The sequence below is a fragment of the Larus michahellis genome, chromosome 10 (assembly GCF_964199755.1).
Source record: "Larus michahellis chromosome 10, bLarMic1.1, whole genome shotgun sequence".
In the NCBI taxonomy this organism is placed as follows: domain Eukaryota; kingdom Metazoa; phylum Chordata; class Aves; order Charadriiformes; family Laridae; genus Larus; species Larus michahellis.
In genome coordinates, this window is record NC_133905.1 from 19,155,952 (window position 1) to 19,177,380 (window position 21,429).

The 21,429-nt window shown below is 43.7% G+C and overlaps 1 protein-coding gene across 8 annotated transcripts in view; it reads left to right on the forward strand.

The window, feature by feature from the left end:
• MAPKAPK3 (MAPK activated protein kinase 3) overlaps positions 1-21,429 on the forward strand; it is a 93,831-nt gene that overhangs the window by 36,590 nt on the left and 35,812 nt on the right. For 2 of the 8 annotated variants that reach the window (XM_074602401.1, XM_074602399.1), the window contains exons 1-2: positions 6,679-6,732; positions 7,620-7,970. Coding sequence is in view for 6 of the 8 variants with exons in the window: in XM_074602399.1 (XP_074458500.1) it covers positions 7,746-7,970 (225 nt within the window). In the remaining 2 variants the exon portion in view is untranslated. Of the gene's footprint in view, positions 1-6,413; positions 7,130-7,619; positions 7,971-13,291; positions 13,483-21,429 lie in introns of those variants that run through there. The other 6 variants (XM_074602395.1, XM_074602397.1, XM_074602400.1 and 3 more) reach the window with 6 other exon arrangements.

The following is a 21,429-nucleotide window of genomic DNA, read 5'->3' on the forward strand; positions in this document are numbered from 1 at the left end:
AAACGGGTCGCAGTTGGCAGCTCTGAACTTCTGCTCTGTGGAAGCAGCATAGGTGTCCACACCACTGCAGAGACCGTGTTATTCAGTATGCACCACATGCTGAGGCACTGGGTTTCTACCAGCACTCACTCGATCCGTGACTCTCTTTTCATGAGTCTTACAGGACCCTGAAAGATAATCATTAAATGGAAGTAGCTAATGAGTATGAGAATTAATGAAAGGAGTTTCATCTTCATTGGAAACATTTGTAGAGGTGGTCCACATCAAAAAAATGTTCAGGCTAGTGCCTGGGTTATTTTATGTACAAAATTAGTGATTGGTTTTAAGTCAGGAGCATTCAGCAGTACTTCATCACTCTACCTGAACATTTTGCCTCTCGCTGGCATTCCTCATGCCCATGGTAATGCCCTAAGTAGGAAACACAACAGTGTGCCCAATTTGCCAGAGCCCCAGGCCTAGTGCAGTCAGTTACCTGTGCACAGCCAATATAAATTGATGTTGTTCCAACAAATTAGTTGTTTAAACCCAGTTTATACCGATATAAATGGCTCTCCAGGGTTCAGTGTTGCAGAGGAATTTACAAGAAATACTGTTGAGCGATATCATTCAGTAATAGGCTTTAGTTATCAAAGGTATCAAAGAACGCTCACAGTAAAGTCAGGGAGGTAAGAAAATCCAGAAATCGTGAGCCAGTTAGTCCCTTAGGAAAGTTCACCAACACAACAGCACCATCTACTGATAAATGGGTGTTTGAGAAGACAGGCGGCCAGAGCCCCCTTCCCATTGAGGGTAAGTTACGCCACTTCAGCTGTACAGTTGGACATTTCCATAATCGCGTAGAGTTGGTGTAAATGTAAAGTGACGTCCAAAATCATAACTCTTGAGAGAGGTCTGTGTGTCTGGAGGTTACATGTACCTTCGCTATAAGCTGGTACCTGAAAGACAGGCCCTCTGGCTGCTGTGTGGCCATAAGGCCATCTCTGACCCTTGCCCTGGGTTGTAATGTAAGGAATAACATATGACCGAACACACATTAACAATAATAAGCATCTATGCCTTGTTTAGATGGGCCATCTTGTTATTTCAGTAGGGCACACCAATGTCTGTAATCAACAACACAAGAGGGTGATGAACTTACCGTTGTGGTTTTGATTTCCCAACCTGGTGTACAGCAATGGAGTCTCCAGGGTGTGGGTGGGCTGTGCCGTGGATGCAGGGACATCTGAGCTGGCTCCAGGCAGAAGTAAGATGTGCAGGACGGCAACAAGCTTCATTTTGGGCCCCAAAAAACCTTGGTGTTCCTGTAAGGAACTCAAGATATTAATTGTCCCTGAGCTTGCTGGCATGTGGTGACCTACAAGATGATTGCAGTGTGGCATCTGCGAGCAACTTTTCTGTTTGTATCAAATGCTGTGTTTCCACAAAGATTGTATTCCTGAGTGGCCTGGAATGGAAGGCCACCCCAGGACCGTCAGACTATGTTGCCATACCCATTAGTTGCAGGATCTCTTTCAATGAAAGAGAGAGATTTATTTCTTGTGCTCCCCTGCAGCATAAAATGAAGCACCATCTTCTGAAGACAGATTGTAAGATTTGTGATGCTTTTGATTTATGACGCTTCTGTGAAAAAACCTGTCTTTTTTTTTCTCTCTGCTGGAATGGAAATGTCTAACCGGTATCTCTCTGACTCCCTCTGTCAATGAGCAGTGTCCCAGAGCCCCTTCTGCTCTAAGATCCCCAGACAGCAACCCTTAGTGGAGGAGCAGGGATGGAGCCTCCCCAAACCTTCTCGATGAGCAAGACAAGGTTTCTGTAATAAGGTGTCTGAGTCCGGGATTATAAAAGCAACTGTCCTACCCTTTTCTCTATTTCTGTAGAAAAATACCTGCTGAGTATGTGCTAACAGGGAGGAGGTAAACTTGAGGAACTAAGTCAGGTAATAGGACACAGTCTCCAGGTTGTGAGACTGGGGCTCTTGAGACTTCCCTTTCCTTCGCTAGCGTCTGGTTCGTAGATAGAGTTTGTAATTCCTCCTAGAAACCGTGTTATAATCCCAGGTCAGGGCAGAGGCTGTTGAGAATAAAAGAGAAGTTGTTCTAGTTTGGTGATCACAAAGCATCAGGTAAACATGACTGCCTATGAAAGAGCTCTATAAACCTGTTTTTACCTCAGCAATGAAGAGAAAAGAGCTAGGCTGTTTGCTGATGAACTAGGAAAGTTGTATGGGTAATAGAAACAATTTCAGTTTCTGGCTTGCTGTTGGGCTTTTTTTTTCTTCTTTTTTCTTTTTACCCTTTTTTTTTCCTTTTTGATAAGCCTGAGACAGACACCTCCAGAGCAGAACTGAAAGACAGACGAAAAACCACGTATATAGTCTCTGTTTCAGACCACTGCACACATGACAGACTAAACTAAAGATCCTACATGAGGCTTCTTTTCTTCTCCTTCATATCACACTATTGTTCTGTAGAGCTGCCCTTTCTTTTAATATCACAGACGCAGTTTCTGAAGCACTTCCTGAGAGATTTAATAAGGTTGTTGCAACCGCCCAATCAGACAAAGCTGTGTCCTCACTTCAACCTGACAATACAGAGGATTTTCTCTTTGGTGACATCTATATAATGCATCCCAGAGAGTGGATTTCTCATAACACCAGAAAAAAAAAATATATATAGCTGTTACTCGGAGGAAGTAATCTTTCAGAAAAACAAGTCACTATATTTTCAGCTGATGGTGATATTTTCTTTATTGTAGCTGATACTGATTTCCACAAGACATTGCCATCAAAGAACTAACCTCTGTGCAAATCACTTTTGTCTATAAACTCAGGTAATGGTAGCATTCAGATAAGTATCACTCCTCCAAAATATGCCATCCCTCAGAGAACGTTTGATGACATCAGCTTTCCTAGCTCTCCAGATGAGAGCAAACTCAGATACTTCATTTCATTTTTGTTAAGAAAAGAGATATTTGAAAGTCTGAAATGTCTTTGATCCCAGATATTACTGTTAGTGAATTGCAACAGCGTGGCAGAAAGGCAGTGAAAATACCCAGTGGGACAGCCAAAGTTAACCTTCTGTACTTAAGCAGTAGTGCTCGCTGCTCACGGGTATCTGTGATATCCAAGACATGATAAAGTCAGGAGCAGCATGTCCAAACTGCGTGCTGGCTAAAATATGAAGCTTCACAGGGTAAACACACTAGCTTAGAGAAACGGGGCTGCTGCCACAAAGCTTATTGCAAGATTAGGGCCTTATTGTTTGCTTATTTTCTCCTATAAACTACTCTTCTAGTTTGGGATAAGGCAGGCATAGCTGAGCTACTAAATTCTCTCTTGAAACGAGTTGTTTTGTGTTGTTGCTGTTGGGGATTTTTGGTAAAAACAGGATTAATATTTAATTTACAGTTTTAGGGATTTTTGTGAGGATGAAAGAACTTTTGCCATAGTGGGCTCTTATCCTGTAATACTACTGTGGTTTTTTTAAACTTCAAAAAGCAAACATCAATAAATAAATAAAAACGTCTTTTTCAATGAAAAATGTCCCCCGGCACAATGAGCTGCAGTGGGCCTGTCAGCATGTCCTCCAACAGTATATCCAAAGGATGCCAGCACGGCTCCACCTGCCACGAGCACAGAGAGAAGCCCTAGGATCTGCAGGGCAAGTTTTTGATCATATGAGATGTAATTCCCAGGATGATCTAAAACTGGCATTTGAAAGCAGACATTGTGAGAAGTGCTCCCAGAGCCAGACAGGGGGACAACTACAGCCAACATGATGGCACTGCACTGGCGTGCCTTCAGGATGCCAGAGGCGTTGGGGCTGAGTGGTCGACCCAGTTGTTAACTCCAGGATGCGTGTGCCTGGACCCAGCGTGCTCGTCCCTCCCCCAGAGCTTCTCAGAGAAATTATAAAACCTTAAGCAGCTTAAGAGAAGGATATTGCACAAGTGAACATTCTCAGCTCTGTACAAACTGCATGTGGATTGTAAAGGCTGGGATTTACCAGTGCAGGTACTTCAGAGTGGGTACCCAACATGGGTTTGCAGGTACAGTCACCTAAGACACCACACCAGGTCACCGGAGCAGAGTCGCTTCACTAGTGCAGCACCCAAACCAGACTGCTCTGGGGCTGCCCAGCGTGGTCAGAATAACACTGAATGGAAAGCATCAGCTAAGCAAAATCAGGAGAGATGTCTGATGGAAAACATGTAGAATTTTAGTATAAGAGCATGGGATGCTTTTGCCTGTTACAGTATCAGATTGCCACCTTGTTACTTGTGAAAATACTCTGTTACAAAGACTTTTAGATATTGAGATAGACTGTCTTTGTCACTGGTTTTAAAGATTTTCTGCACATGGTATTTGTGTTTTGCCTGGGGATACGCTTTGTGCTTGGACAGCCTATCTAAGACAAAAAATGAACGCAAAGAGCAAGGGAATGTATTTGCTTTTTATTCCTCGGCTGTGGTCATCCTTGTGTGCAGGGAGGCTATTTGATACTTGGGTTGGTGCTGGAAAGGCTCTTTTGCAGTTTATGGTGGGTGAAATTAGCAGAGGGTTGGTGTAAGGCCTTATTAACCATGATTCACACTGGATTTTTAAGGTTGTTGCCCTGTTTAAACTTATTACTGGTTGCTGGTAAAACAGTGAACCTTGCTAAGAGCATATATAGACAATACTGAGTAGTGAACCCAAACAAGCGTAGCTTTCAGTAAGATACCATTTCAAGCAGTGAACTTGAAAAATGTGTTTTGTATCCTACCAGTTGAACTCTCAGTGGGAGACCGTTCATAACTGACATGTGAACCAACTAACTTCAAACAGAAGAATCCTGCCTTATTCCCTCGTCTTTCCTCCTTTCCTTCCACGCAAAGCTTATTTTGTAGAAGCTCATTCTTGTAATAGTTAGAAAGAGTCATAATTTCTTAATGAAATTCCTTGCTTCTGACACACTCCGTAAAAAATAGCAACCCCTTAAGTAGACATCTGTTTGGAATTTTTGCAGTGTTTAATATTTCCCAGAATAGGGCCCTAAATTGCCTTCTGCTAGCTGTAATGTGCTCACCACTGTACCAACTGCTTGCTTTGGTCAGCCATAGACTTTTGTGTAAGAGTTACACGGAAAGATCAGAAGTGGGGCAGGGAATGGGAGCTACAAATTGGTATGAACGAGTATATTTCTCAAATTATAAAATATAGAAAAGAGCTGAGAGATTGAGAAGTTTTATGAAGGCTCTGGCCCCTGGTGACTGTGAGCTGGGAAGAGGACTATAGTTATCTGTTGCAAAGAGAAGGAAGTTACCATCTAGGACAAATAAAACAGCAAATACAGGCAGAAGCTGTGGGAAGGGAAACAAGAGCAAGCTGCTGACTACAGGACAGTGTTATCGAAGGTTTGCAACCTGGGAGCTTACAGCTATGTATACGTTTCTCTGAGATTGCCACAGTGGGAGGTGGTGCAAAGCCTAAGAAGGCTGGAAGCCAAACCTGAGAAGGAAAGGTTGGAAATAGCTGTGTTCCTCTGGGATTTGATTAGCCCAGAATAGGTGGACTGAATCAGGCGACCAGGCCCTTCAGTAGCTGAGCTGCTGAAAGCCTGGAAGGGAAACCTGAGGCAGAATAGCTGTAGTGTCACGTCACATGGCAATATACTGCAGATCTGCATCCAGCTAAGTTGAACTACTTTTTATCCCTTGGAGAAAGGACTCATTAGCCCTTTTAATTATTTTCCTAACCGCTAGAACTCCAGATGCCATTATGTTACGTAAAATGACAAATGTATTTTTAACTCGTAAAGCATGTGAACTTTAAGCTCTTTCCAGTGATACAAATACAGCTCCATTTCAATGCGTGACTCATCTTCACATGTAGGAAAAACTCAGCATTTCACATCCCTGTAACTACGCTCCGTGCCCCAGCGATGAGCGACAGTTGCTGTGGGAACCATCACTTTTAATATCCTGACTGTGCACACAAAAGTGCAAAGCCATACCGACTGCTTATTTGGCAGAAAAGCTCGCCTTTAATACCAGCGCCGACTATTTCGGTGAACTGCGGTGCCTGAGGGTTCGTAGTCCGCCCAGCAGCCAATCTCAATGCTGTGCTCCACAGCAACAGCTTTACCGTTGAAAAGAGGTTTTAGAGTGGACATGTCGAGACTTTCCCGTTCCTAAAACGCCAAAACGAGCGGTGGGGGGACGGGGACAGCGGGGCCGGGCCTGGCCGGGCCTCCCCCGCTCGCCCCGCGGCCACCGCGCGGGCGCGCTGCGGCACAAACCCGGAGCTGCCGCGGCAGCTTCGTCCCCCATTACTCCCCCCCGGCCCAGCAGACCCGTTTACCCCCATAAACGAATAACCCTGAAAACACCGCCCTACGCAGGGGGTCTTCCCCACCGCCCGCTCGTCCTTCCCCGGGGAAGACGCAGCCGATGAGGCAGCCCCAGCCGGGGCCTCCCGCTGCCCCCTCATCTCATGCGGGGCCCGGTCCGGCCCGACCCCGGGGGTTCCCCCAGGGTCGGGCCGATTCGGGCCCCGCCGGCGGCGGCTTCCCCTCAGCGCCGGGGGAGGGTGGGGGGAAGGCGGCGCGCACCTGCCCAGGGCGTCGGGGCGGGCTCAGGCAGTCCCCGCCTCCCGGGACTCCGCACCGGGAAGCCTCGGCTGGGGCCGCGCCGCGCCGCCACAGGCAGGTAACCGTCCTCCGGCGGTGGAGCCCACCGCCAGCCACCCCGGTGGTCCGTCCCGTCCCCCTCCCCACCCCCGCCTCCTTCTCCTCGCCGTGAAGCCTCGCTTCACCTCGCCTCACCTCAGGGTTTTCCCGCCTCGGGGCTTTCCCGCCCTCCGCCTGGCGGCGTGGGGGGTTGAGGGAGGCGCCCCGCCGGCCCTCGCTGAGGGAGCCGCTCCCGGTGCTCCCGCCCAGGGCCTGAGGGGGCTTCGCCTGCTGGTGGCTCGGGCATGTTAACGGGGCTCGGAGACCCTGGCGCCGGTGCCCCCCGCGGGGCTGCGCTCCTGAGAGACCAGAGGCCCTCCTTGGCTTTGGGTGCCACGCCGTGGCATCTCTGCGCACATGAGTTTTTGGGTGGTTTGATGGTACCCTGAGTAATGCCGCACCGTGTGGACTGGGGCAATTTGGTAAGAGCTGGCCCAGCGTCAGGTCCGATGCCTGCCCAGGCAGTGCCCCTCTGGGATTTAATCCAAGTATTCCTCGTTCTCTTGCGTGATTTGGAGCGTCGGGATGAGGCAGGGGACCATTGCTGAGACTCCTACACAAAACATTGGGGCAATAAGTTGTTGATGCAGGTTTATAAGCTCCTTGAAGCAGAGGCCATCTCTGTTTTGTTGTACAGAGCTTAGCCGAGTAAGGCTTTAGTCCAAGACTCAGTGCAGGCCCTTGTTGCAGTAAAAGCAGTAATTTATAACTGTGGGCTGATAGCTGTGTATATTGGAACTGGGATGGCTGGTCTGTAAAGCTAAACAAAGTTGTGCTTTCCTGAGGTGGGCCTCCACTTTTGTTCTCTCTAGCGCCTGGTCATCTTATTAAGAAAGGATGAGAGGAAAGGGGTTAGGTGGGAGAAAGGTTAGTTCACATCAGTTACTAATACTCGTTTATATTTTTACTCAGGACTAAATGGCGAGCAAATGGACTGTTTGAAGCACTGGGTTTGATCACCTGAGAGGAGGGACTCTGCTGAGGATACCCCACAGGGAATCTGTTGGGTATCTCTGTCATCTCAGATTCTTCCCTGATATGGAACAAAGTGAAGGTGAACAGGAATCACAGCCAGAGAGTCACGTGGATAGCAAGAGCAGCGTGAAATCCTTGCCTGGGGGAGAAGCCCATGTCAAACTAGAGATAAAAAAACATGCAGTTACGGATGACTACAAACTCTCCAAACGGGTGCTAGGGTTAGGAATCAATGGCAAAGTACTGGAGTGTTTCAACAAGCAGACAGGCCAGAAATGTGCTTTGAAGGTATGTAGGCTTTTTCTGTTTTTCCTTATTTATGATTTGGAGGCCAGAGTTCACTTCCAAAGCCTTGTAAAAGCTACTTGTTCTGTTGCTTACACTTCACATTATTACATTTTTGTTGCTTACATTTGAAGAGTGCTGTATGAAGAACTTGAATACGTGGAGATGTTTGCTATTACTTACAACATCGTAGTCCAAACTTGAGTCTTTTCCAGAATATTCTGCATGAGTTTCCAGAAGAATGTTATCAGCTGTGAAATTCTCGTGTTGATATTTAAAAGACAAAAAAGCGGGGGAGAGGACAGTGTCTTAGTGTGTTCTGTGAGAAAGCTTGCTAGATTTTGAATGAACATATTATGCAGTACTCGGGAAGGAAACTATTTTGGGTTTTGTGCAATGAAATAGGCCTAAACTGGGAAGTATTTAAGTATTCATTGGTCTTCAGGCTTTCCTCCCTTTGAAGACTTTTCTTACAGGGTGTTTCTAGTTGTTTACTCACTTATTCTCCTCTTTATCTTTGCAATTCATTTACAGAGGGGTATTACCTGGGAAAGCACTGATTACACCAGTATTGGCAAGTAAGTTTAGTAGATATTTATGGTGATAAGTACCACTTAAATAAATGGAGCAATAACCATTCATTAGAGAACATAAAGCTTACCTACCTTTTAAACTTGCAGCTTTTAAACTTGAAGACTTCCCTGATGCTTTTAAACCACACTGTTAGAAAAGAAGCAGCTCAAATGAGAACCAGGATGGTTCTGTATGATAAGACTGAAAACCAGCTGCATTAACTATCATGACAATGACTTAAGAATGTTACTGAGTCCTTGCTGGTGTTAATCTGATCAGTTGGGATGTCTAGAAGGCTTTCAGGTACCCTTTCTTTCCTTAAACCTCACACTCCATGTTTGCTGACAGCAGGACAAATCTGCTAGCTGTCAGCTGGAAGGTCTGCCAAGGTCTGGACATGGTCTTACCAAGCTACAACTGCTATCCCCAGCAATATGCCTTTGCACTTTGATAGAACAGACTGGAAATATCTGGTATCTTTGTGTGTTGGAAAGATTTTTAATAGAAGAGCTAGAAAAGCTTATAATACAGTAACATGCTGATTAACTCACATGTTTCCAACACACTCGTTTTCTTTATCATACTGGTTTTTGTATTAGCTTCACTTAGCTGACTCACAGAAGTATGTCCTGGGGAAACTGGAGGTTTTGGCAAACAGACTGGAAGTACTGGGGTTTTGCTCTTGCATAGGGGAGTGTCAGGTTTTTACAACTCTGAAGTGATCCATTAATCAGATCCATCTGAAGTGGTATCAACATTAATTTCTATACTTAGCACACTGTGATGAAGGATAATAGTTAATACTGAAGCTGTTCTGATGTTTCTGAAGAGTTCAGCGGCTTTGTTGCTGATCGTATACCATTCATACTTCAAAGGTTTTGCAGTCATAAGGACTGGAAGCATTTTAAAATAGAAGTTGCCATTCTAGAGCACAATCCAGTGGCAACGAGCGTGTTCCACAGCAAATTCTGTAGCTCTGGAATCAAATAGGAAATACATTCCTATGGATACTAGCATCTCTACAATATTTTCTTAATTCAGCGCTCAGAGTTGGGGAAGGGAAGAAGAAGGGTAAAGTTGCTGTGCTCTGACAGAATGTCCTCTGCCTAATGGGGAGGAGGAACCTACAGTAGATCCTCTAATACCAGTTTCTGTTTAGCACTGATTGAGTTGGCTGATTTTTTCAGAACTTTTAAAATATATTAAGGACCAAACCACCACCACCTCCTTCCCAAACTGGAGTTTTGTCAGTAATGGCTAATATATCACTGAAATCACATTATATATGTATTTGTCATCCTCCCCCAGCTGTGGAATGTGTGCACTTTTCTTCTGAAAGGGACAGAAATATTAAGATGTTTCTCTCGGGAGTTCAAATGGCAGATAATACTTTGCTGCTTGCGTGTATGTATTTCTCATCATTATGAGTTTAAGTGCTGAATAAAAAGTTAAATATGCAATTAAGTAAAACTGCCGGCAGCCCAGAGAGAATCCGCTATTCTCTCCGAAGATGGTCTAATGAGAAGATTACCCAACAAGGAAGGATAAAAACTGTGCTTGGTTAATTGGCAAGAATAGAAAGATCTTTTCCTAGCCCTGAAGATATTTGCAAGGATGAAAATACTCAGAGGAAGTTTTGCCATTGTTTCTCGTGAAACCTGAACTGGGCCACGCAAGTCCCAGACCTGCTCCAGTTGAGATTTCAGAGCAAATCATCCAGTCAAATAGTTATGGAAAAGGGACAAGAAACTTAGGGGGAAAAAAAATGTTCAGAAACAGCTTCAGTGCAGAATTCTCTATGTAGGGACAATAGGGCTTTGGCATTTCTGCCTTGCCACTGCTCATACTCCCTAGGTGTGATGGCAGGGTTATCATTCACTTACAGGAATAGAAAGTGGAGGCTGATGAAGCTGTCACAGAAAAAACCCAAAACTGGTCTGACAGGTAAAGAGAAATGTAAAGATTGAATTGCAAGTTGAACAGGAAAAAAGGGATGATGGCTGGATTTTTTTATTTTTTTTTTACCTGGAGGTTGCTTGTGCAGTATCCATTGGGATCTACGTATATTTGTGAACAAATACTTCAGGTGTGAGTGTGCTCACTGTAACCTACTCCTGGGAAAGGAAAAACATCACTCCTACTGCTGAAGATAAAGTGTAATAGTCTGTTCGCCTTTACACCAAACTTGCCCATTAAAGCAGCTTCTGACTTGGCAGATGGCATTGCTTTCTGCCTGCAGGTTTTCTTTTATATGGGAACAAAGCCAGCACAGCCAGGATCTGGATAGAAATTACTCAATGGAAGGAATTTTAACTGAGGTACTCAAAAGGAAAGGCCTTGAACAGGCAGAAATGTTCATCCCCAGAGCCATGTGTCAGTCAAGCACTACATAGTGTAGTTGGGAGGTCCCTGTTGTCTTCTTTAGTCTGTGTCTGAAGTTGGAACTAGTTAGAATTTCACTAATCATTTTAGAGTGGGTAAACACAAGCCGTCCTCTCGGAGATACTGCAGGGCTTTGGTTATTTTCTGAAAGTATTATGTGGCTTAGTTTACTCTGCTCGGCATTGTGATTTGCTACACGCTTTTACAATGTGCTGTCAGCTCTGTTTCTGTTAGATTGAAATGCCACACGCATTGCTGTCCTGCTCCAGAAAATCTAATCTGGTTACTCACTTAGACGCATAATGACATTTTGGCTGAACAGCACTGTTTCCAAATAGTGACAATGCGGGTATTTAGAAAAGTAGAAGCATAAACAAAACTGCTGCGCAGGACTGTGGCCTTCTAGAAGGCAACTGTGTTTTGGTCTCCCTCTCCCTTGCAAATAGAAAACCTTCTCAGATCTTGTTCCATAGTTGATCCAGAAATAGCAGTCAAGTGAAGTCTAGTCACTCTTCTATTTTTATCTCTTCTTTGCCAGCCTGCCCCCTTCTGTTCACTTTACCTTTTGGGGCTAAAACTTAACCTCCACTCCTTTAACACTGTCATCGGCCTGAGTGTTTTCTACTGGTTTTCACACTCCTCCCTGGTTTTAGGGAGAGGGGGAGACCAAAATAGCTGACTACCTCTGAGGATAAACGTGAACTCCTGGGACTTGCCTCCCATTAAAAAAACCTCAACATACGGTCCCTTGTTCTTTCTTTCTTTTCCCCTCACTACATTGTCCTTTTATTTTGCCACAAATTCCTGCTAAGTGGTGTCAAAGTAATATTTCAGTGCATTTGATGACCTACTTTATTTTTGTGAGAGACAGTAGAAAGGCTTCAAGCAGAGTTGGGATCAAGAAAAGACAGCTGCTGGGGTATTGGGACTTCGGTGGATGTTTCAGATGTAAAAACAGTGTTATGTGTCGCTCACATACTATTCACCTTCCGTAAACAGATATTGCTTCTTTCCAGGAGAAGGAAAGGAAGGACAGTTCAGGCATAGCAGCAAAACAAAGACCCTTGGAACTTCAGGAAAACAAAGTACCTCAAATCAGGACATTTGATTATAAGTGCATTGGTACTTTTGATAGGAAAACTCTCCTGAATAACAGTATTGCAGTTGTAAAGTGCTTCTCCCCTAAGAGAAGCATATGCACTGTATATTGCAGCTGCCTTACAGTTGTCTGAGATTTCTAGGTTAAGGCACGGTGTATATGAATGGACCTTCTAGTTCGTAAGTCTTATCCTCTGGAATAAACAGTGAGTTAAGCCATGACCTGCCTCATGGAAAATGTCCTGTGCTGCTAAGTGCCAATAATACAGCGTACGTGACTTGCTGATTTGAAGACAAATGGGTGAAGCCCAAATGTAAATAAAGCAAAAAGCAAACACAAAAACGAACAGGCTCCCTTCCTTTTAGATTTAAGGAATTTTGGTGAATGATATAAATGATAATCATAGAGTAGGAGGGTCTACTGTTATCTGTGAGAGTATTAACATAACTTTGTGCTCAGAAGAAAGGAAAGCGGGTAATGGAGAAAGAAATTCCGTAAAGAAAAATAATTCCCGAAATGGTTCTTGGAAACCACGCATAGGACTACATAGAGAATGTTCTGTTTTCTAAAGTAGAGTTACTGTGGAGAAAGATCTGCATCACCTTAATTTCATTTAGTCTTGAGCTACGTTTCTGCCTCTCACTCAATTTTAATGTTTCTGATTATGTTAAGTAATACTACATCACGTAAGCTAATTGCTGGATAGTCTGTTTTCAGTTAGTATACCCTGAAGTCAGGTCGTGATTACTCACAAATGGGAGACTGTACAGTCCAAAGTATTTGTTTTGCAATGTATCTAAATAGCTGGTACTTGTAAAATACCCTATTTATTGCCTTAAATAAGATGATGATCAAGGAAAAGAATGCAGCAGTAGAGAATGCAATGCCTCCAGTGAAAGTCAAGGTTATTTTAGGCTGATGACTGATGGTAGAATAGGAAATGTTAACAAGCTTCTTAGATGCTACAGATTGCATTTTTAGAAGAGAAGAAAATTATGCCAGATTAGGAATGAAACACTTCAACGTTTTTAGAATAAGGAAGAATAACGTTGTACTAAGCTAGAACTGTGGTGGCAATTCAGGGTAACCAAGTGTAATTGTTGGTTAGGTTTTGTGCAGGATGAAGGAGCTCTTGCTTTACTGGAGTGATTGTATGTTTCAGGAGGAAATTAGCACTTTATAGTGAAGTATTCTGTAGTTCCCTCTTACCTACCATGTTTACTGCAGCCTATTTATACTGGTTTATCTCATGCTACAGTAAATTGAGTGTCGGTAACACAGCTGAGTATGAGTAATAAACTCCAGGAGCTCTGTGTTGTAGATCAAAGCCAGATACAGTGTAGAATAGTATGAGTTCAGAAAAGTTCTAGTTAAGCGGCAGCCCCCAGTGTATGGAGGATTACCTAAAATATGGATAGCATGAAACTGGTCCTTGAATTTTATCCTTCAGTGCAAATCTTGGTAAGTATTACGTAAATATGCATAAAATACCTAAAATAACATTCAGTCGATTAAAAAGTGGGTCGTTTCTACTGCTACAAGAATTGTTTTTAAACTAGTGAGTCATTCAAGACCTGAGTCTTTCAGCACTTTGTACGTATTTGGGCCAGAATGGCACCTTCCAGGGTGTGCGTTTGACTAGTTAATTTAAAAAAGGTGGACTTTATCAATTTACTTTGAAGATCTGACGTTCTTGACTGGTCTTCTCCTTACTTGAAATACAGCAAATAATTAAAAAAAAAAAAGGGGGGGGGAGGTGGGTGGTCCAAAATAATAAAACCACATGTAGTAAATTCTTACTAGGTTCAATGACAGTTCATTAAGCCTATAAAGTACAAACAGAAAGGCAAATACTATAAACCATTAAGTCAAAACAAAACTATGTTGATGCAACTTTGCACCTTCTGTGTTCTACTCCAGTCTGCTAGCAAGCTGGTACAAGTTATACCCTGACTTGTGTAGCAGCAAAGCTTGGGAAGATCAAGGTGCGTTCCCCTGTCTTCGCCCAGCTCAAAGATCTGAGAAAGTATTATAGATACGTGTCTTATTTCAACTGCCAGGAAGGTGCTTAAAGGGAGAGTGCATGTGTATATCTGTCAGACATGACTTATCACTTGACATCCTCTTTGGACTAGAAGACCCTTCTCTTTGCCTCTTGCTCCTCCTTTCAGAGTCTAAATCCTCCTATTCCATTTAACTAAAATAAAACCTCACTGATTCATGCTAGCTGGGAGTCTCATTATGGATAACTGGATTTTGCAAATCAGCTTTAGTGCAAGGGAACAATAATCATGAATTTTAAAGTTCATTTACAAGACAAGTGTACTTCAGCCTCATTTACTTGTGGTAATACCATCTAGAGAGATGCCCAGACTGGAAAAACCTGATAACATCTGTTATAATTTGGGAAGAATCAAAGCCACACCCGAATGTCATGGCTCACACGCATCTTTTTTTTCCTTAGTATATTTTTGTCTGCTGTCTGTGGTAGCACCCTGTGTAAGAGCAGCCTGGTCTGAGAATAAATGGCTTCTCATGATAGCTTACTGCCAGTTAAGTCTCAACAGAAAAAAGAGATTATCTTCATGCTCTGATAAATTCGTGGGAAGCATAGAGAAGGGCTGTCATTGGGAGCAAGAGCTAATGTAAATTTGAGAAAGTTAATAGATGAATCTCTTGCATATAAAGACTGTTCTCTGTTAAACTCTTAGCTGTATACAGTGATTATTTTTTTCTAAAGAAAAAAAGATACAATCATTGACTTATTTACATAATCATATGCGACATTTTGCATCCCTAAATGTTTTTGCAGTTACTATTTGCTTAACTCTGAAGAAGTTCCTATTTCTTGTATGATGTGCATATGTTTCCTTGTTATGGAATTTTTCCATGTTAAATATGTCTTTAGAATGCCAGACTTTAGGATTGCGTGTAATATTTGAATAGCAATGGTATGGCTGTCTGCATAGCTGTCCTCATTTCTTTGGTAACAGTGGAGTTGTTTGGACTGTTTGTGTTGTGGCTCTTATTCTGCAAGAAGATGTGGCGACATTCACGAAAAAGAAGGTGGCAGAGATGTGGCCAGTGTTGGAGGTAGAGAGTAGATGACCTGTTTACTTAATTGGAAAACTGTGAGAACTTCTTGCCATCATCACCAGTGAAAGCTGGAGGTGCAGCCTGTCTGGATTAGAGTGTATAAACTGCGTGGATTGTGGTATTTTACACAGACTTCCTAAGTACTTAAGATGATTCAAAGCTCCGTAAATGAGATTAAGCTATAATGCTCCAGCATTTTAATACCTCAGGAGTGAAGGGGGAGAGAATTCTTGCTCAGCATGTAAATCACGCGGGCCTCCTGCTTCCTGAATCTTTGTAATATATGGTATTTTGCGCTGATTTAAGACAAAAAGCAAATACTATGTTTAGGTAAAATTAGTTTTTCCTCTAGAGAAGTTTGCTTGCTGAACTTATTTAAAAAAAACTAAAACAAGCCACCCTGAATATGCCATCTTTACTAGTAATTTCAGATGTTCTGGCTGAGGAGGCAATCATTAAAGTTGCACCGTTCACAGATCTTAAGTCTTGCCTGTTCAGACTCTGGCTCTTCTCCATGGGCTTTTTCCCAGGAATTTTTTTTTTTCTTGAATACTCTCTTAAGTATGCTGGCGTTCCAAGTAACAGGCCCTAAGGCAGCCCCTGGGATCTGAGTCAGCTAGGGCTGAAGACAGATTTATTAAGCCCATTGTAAGGGGCAAGCTCAGAAAAAACTTTGGTTTTTTGGACGGCACTTCTGAAATATATAAACCGTTTGGAAATGGCAGGGCGTGGAGTGACTCATGCCCTTCATCCGCTGAACTTTCTTGTGTGGTGAAATTTTAGCTGGGTCGAGGAGTTTGCCTAGGTGTGAATCAGCTGTAAGCCTTATGAAAGTGTTTGAGTAGTGATTTGTAACTGCAGTAGGTTTCTGTTATACTGTGGGGTGTATTTGGTTTTTGTTTTTGTTTTCAAAGGAGAGCAGTTAAAAACTGCACAGGGAGCAGCCGTCTCGCACACCTGTGTTCTGCGTGGGACTCCTGTGTTGTTCTCAGCATCAAATCTACCATATATTTGAGCGATGAAGAGTCCTTAAAATCCCATTTGTAGTGCCACAAGGGCTGGCGTTTGGGACTGCCATAACTGCCAGCGTTCTCCTTGCCTGTAGCTCTAATGACGAGAAATACCATCCTTTACTTGCTTCATTTTTAACCAAAAATGTATTTATTTATTTTTCTTTTAAAGGATTAATTTCTCTCAGGGCCTTATTCCATTTTCCCACATGTTGCTTTTAGTCAATGTGGCTTTGTCAAAAGCAGTCTGGTTGCCACAGTAACGGAGCTGTTAACACCAAAGATGTCAGCGCTCGAAGGTAGGGAGGGGAGGGGGCTGCGTTTTCTGGCTCAGCTGCCTCGCCACGGTAGAGGCCCTTGCTGCAGCCACGCCACAGTACAACGTCTCCATTGTCTTTGTGGAGAGTAAAAGCCTTTCATTTTGTTCTACTCTTCCCTTTCCAATCAATTTACAGTCAAAATTTGACACTTGGGAGGGTGATGGGGCTTGATGGTTCCTTGATGCTTAGAAGCTTCCTGTTCTTTCAAAGCCCTCTGTTCTGAAGGGCGCAGCTCTGTCGTCTGCTTTTTAAACGAGTTTTTTCTGCAAACAAAATAGCACTTGCATACATGCAAAACCTGTAGCAGTGAGTTTGTGATAAAGGAGAGTAGAGCACTATTCTTTTTGAACTGTGTTTGATGTCTGCTTATGAATGAGAACATGAAAAATGATCAGTCCTTTTACCTTTCCCAGTAATGTGAAACCTGCTCCAACTAAACCTGCTTGAATGGGTTTTCTGAGCCACCCATCCCCTTAGGGTGGGAGCTAAGCCTCGCTCCTGTTGACCTTGGAAAATTGCATTGTTTAAAAGTATTTTCTAATACATAGTTAACCTGTGAAATTCATTACCTCAGGAGCTGAGTGGTAGTGATGCTGTGAAGATCTTGAGAGGAAAAAGCCCTTCTCCAAGTATTGCAAATGTGAAGAAAAACCCTGTTGTTTCAATATACTGTACAAATTTGGCTGTGGTCTTCTAGATCCTGTTGTTACAACTGATAATTACAAAACTGTCAGGATAAGTAATGAAACTTTGAGCTTCAGAAGGCACCTTATTGCTTGTCTTGTGTTAAGTGTATTTATTGCTGCTGCAGGTGTAAAATGTCCTCCTGTCCAAGGAGAGGGAGGCAGAGCTGCAGTCTCAGCTTTGCAGAGGGCTGTAGCTCTGGGTAATGCCCATCACTTGCATAATAGTTTCATGTAAGGGTGTGTCTTCCTGGGCAAGTTGTTCTTGTCTAAACTAGGGGGTAAACATAAAGAGAAATAGATTTTTCACAATGGCTATTCATATTTAGATATTTCCCCCGTACACACCTTCTGAAGGGCAGGGCAGGAAAGCACTTTTACCAGACTTGGCCCATGGAAATGCAAACAGTATAATGTTGTTGAAACTTCCTTTGAGGCACTTGCTGCTGCTTTTTTTCACCTTTAATAGAAACTATGGTAAAAAGCAACTGCTGAAGATGGTTAAAACCAGAAGCTGGAACTTTAGAGAAATGGGAAGTTAATGCTTTAAACTAGCTCAAATACATGATGAAATCGTGTACCCAAATGCAAATACAATTTTAATTCAATTTTTGGATGCCTATTAATGACTTTTAAAGACTAAACTCTCTATCTGCAACTTAGAATAGTATCGCAACCAGCTTTTGATAGCTGGTTGTATTCTTACTGTTTCTGTCACTGGCTCTGCATTGGAATTTGTAGTACATGGGTCATTCCTACAAACAGGAAAATCTCTGGAAGGCTGTGTCTTGTCTGCTGGAATTGAGCATTTTGCCAGGTTTATCAGATTTCGTTGGGTGGTTTTTCAGTAGATTTTCTTTTATGTTTGGAAACCTACAAAGTAGCATCTCACAGGATTTCCGGCACCAGAGTGCAGGGAAGCAGACTGACAGAGTGTTGGATGAGGAAAGGTCAATTAATTTAGAAACAGTCTCAGTTCTGGTGGTTTGGTATCAAGTGGAATTTTCTTCCAGTCTCTCAACTCTGTAATAGCTTTTTCGTGTTGCTGAGATGCTGTGATTAAAGGCCTCTTGAAGGCAGAGGGGGTGTGAGAGTGACTTTTCGTTCCAGTTGCATTTCAGAAACCCTGATTGCCAGGCACGCCTCTATTTTGGCAGGTGAGTGTGACTGCCTTGACTTGGGCTGGGGCTATATGCCTGCTACTGTTGAAAAATGGGACATGACACTCAAGATCTACAAAAGCTAACCTCTTACTGCAGTAGGGAGGAGGAGGAGAAGACAGCAATGCACATTATTGATAAGCGACATTATACAAGAGCAATTAATTCTGAGTCTTTCCCACCTCTCTGCTGTCTGAATCACTGTTGTGGAGGTGTGAGTGAGGGTGAATGACTGCAGTGTTGTGTGTTTGTGCACAAAAGCCAAGTCTCACAGGGGAAATACGGAGAAAGTTCTCACAAGTGTTGGTTCAATAAAACATCCAACACAGCAATAATATTTTTTTTGTTAAATCAAAATACCCTAAGCTGGTTCTTGGTATCTATGACAGTCTTGATTTTTGGCAATATGAGCTAATAACTGTTTAATTAAAAAACTAAAGCAGGAGTTTGCCTGCATATTTCACAGGAGGGCAGTTTCACGGAATCACGGAATCTTCAGAGTTGGAAGGGACCTCTAGAGATCATCTAGTCCAACTCCCCTGCTAGAGCAGGATTGCCTAGAGCACATCCCTCAGGGCTGCATCCAGGCGAGTCTTGAAAATCTCCAGAGAAGGGAACTCCACAACCTCCCTGGGCAGCCTGTTCCAGGGCTCTGTCACCCTCACTGTAAAGAAGTTTTTCCGTGTATTTGAACGGAACTTCCTATGTTCTAGCTTGTGCCCATTGCCCCTCGTCCTGTCGCTGGGAACCATTGAAAAGAGCCTGGCTCCGTCCTCCTTCAACCCACCCTTTAGATACTTGTAAACATTAATCAGGTCCCCCCTCAACCTTCTCTTCTCCAGGCTAAAGAGTCCCAGCTCTCTCAGCCTTTCCTCATAAGGGAGGTGCTCCAGTCCCATAATCATCTTGGTTGCCCTACGCTGGACTCGCTCCAGTAGTTCCCTGTCCCTCTTGAACTGGGGAGCCCAAAACTGGACACAGTACTCCAGTTGTGGCCTCACCAGTGCAGAGTAGAGGGGGAGAATGACCTCCCTCGACCTACTGGCCACAGTCTTCCCTATGCAGCCCAGGATGCCATTGGCCTTCTTGGCGACAAGGGCACACTGCTGGCTCATGGATGATTTGCTGTCTACCAGGACCCCCAGGTCCTTCTCCTCAGAGCTGCTTCCCAGCATGTCCGCCCCTAACATATACTGGTGTTTGGCATTCTTCCTTCCCAGGTGCAGGACCCTACACTTGCTTTTGTTGAACCTCATTAGGTTCTTCTCTGCCCAGCTCTCCAGCCTGTCCAGGTCACGCCGGATGGCAGCACGGCCCTCTGGAGTGTCAGCCACCCCTCCCAGCTTGGTATCATCAGCAAACTTGCTGAGGATACACTCTGTCCCCTCATCTAGGTCATTAATGAATATATTGAACAAAATTGGTCCAAGAATTGACCCCTGAGGGACACCACTCGTTACAGGCCTCCAACTGGACTCTGTGCCGCTGATCACAACCCTCTGAGTTCTGTCACTCAGCCAGCTCTCGATCCACCTCACTGTCGCCTCGTCTAGCCCATACTTCCTCAGCTTCCTAATGAGGATGTTATCGGAGACAGTGTCAAAAGCCTTGCTAAGGTCAAGGTAGATGACATCTACAGCTCTCCCCTCATCCAGCCAACCCGTTATAACATCATAGAAAGCTATCAGATTGGTCAGGCATGATTTGCCCTTGGTAAATCCATGCTGACCACTTCCAGTAACTTCCTGTTCCTCTATGTGTTTGGAGACGACATCCAGAATGAGTCGCTCCATTACCTTCCCAGGGACAGAGGTGAGACTAACCGGCCTGTAGTTCCCTGGGTCCTCCTTCTTGCCTTTTTTGAAGATTGGAGTGATGTCAGCCTTCCTCCAGTCCTCAGGCACCTCTCCTGTTCCCCATGACTTTTCAAAGACGATGGAGAGTGGTCTAGCGATAACATCTGCCAGCTCTCTCAGCACTCGCGGGTGCATCCCGTCAGGGCCCATGGATTTATGAATGTCCAGCTTGGCCAAGTGGTCTCTGACCCGGTCCTCCTCAACTAAGGGAAAATCTTCCTCTCTCCCGACCTTCCCCCTTGCCTCCAGGGTATGGGATGCGTGAGGGATGGCATATGGGATACGTTTCGGAGAAGGAGAGTGGTTTGAGCTTGGAGCCTGCATCGAGTGAGTGTGAGAGAGGGCTGCATGGCAGTCTTCTAAGGATAGGATGGGAAAGCATCCGTGACACTGCTGAATGTGGAGTTTCACATGTCATCTTTCCCATCTATCCCAAACATCAAAGATCGTGAGGAGATGATGTTCTCTGTTTGTGTTTATGTAAACCTCTTAAACTCGGACATCTGAGCCATTCAGTGTGCTATGACTTTGTATTGTGTGCTGAACAACCGCTTTCTAACACAAGTCATCAGTGTTCCAGATATGATTTCTTCATCTCTGTTTCTTGAGGATGCTCTGACTCAGCAGACCAAAATGGTCATTTCTGTCTTTTAAAATTGATCTACTGACCTGCATTTGAGCAAGTTAAAATAGGGTTGACTTGGTAGGGGCAGGTATTGTTAATATCACTGCTAGTCACCAACTTCTCCTGTGCATAATACACCACCTACATCACCAAGGAACATCGCACTGTTTTATATTAAAAATGAATAACACTAATGTGTTCCATGTTCACTTGGTTTCATGCTGCGTAGGGGATTACCAGTAGACAACTGCATGTCATTACTCCCTACTGTATGTGCACAAGGGCATTAAATGCTCTTTGGTTGAGATTAGCGCTGTTAATATAGTATTAATATGAATCAAGGTTCTGTTTTATATTGCTTCTTATTACCCAAAGGTTCCTCACCACCTCTGAAGGACGGTATCTTTTAAAGCTCCCTAGTACATCAGGCTTTTTTCTAAAAGAGTTCACCAGAGTAGAGCTCCTTCAATTTCAACTACATAGCTTAAAACGACTCAGAGGAATGACTTCTAATGTGGTGACCCTACTGAGAAATCGGGCTGCGTTGAGTTGTCTTAAGCTATCTGTTCAAGCCTTCAAATAATACTTAAACTTTAATTAAAAAATAAATTAACTTTAATCAAGATAATTTACACTTTCATACCATATTTAATTTAAA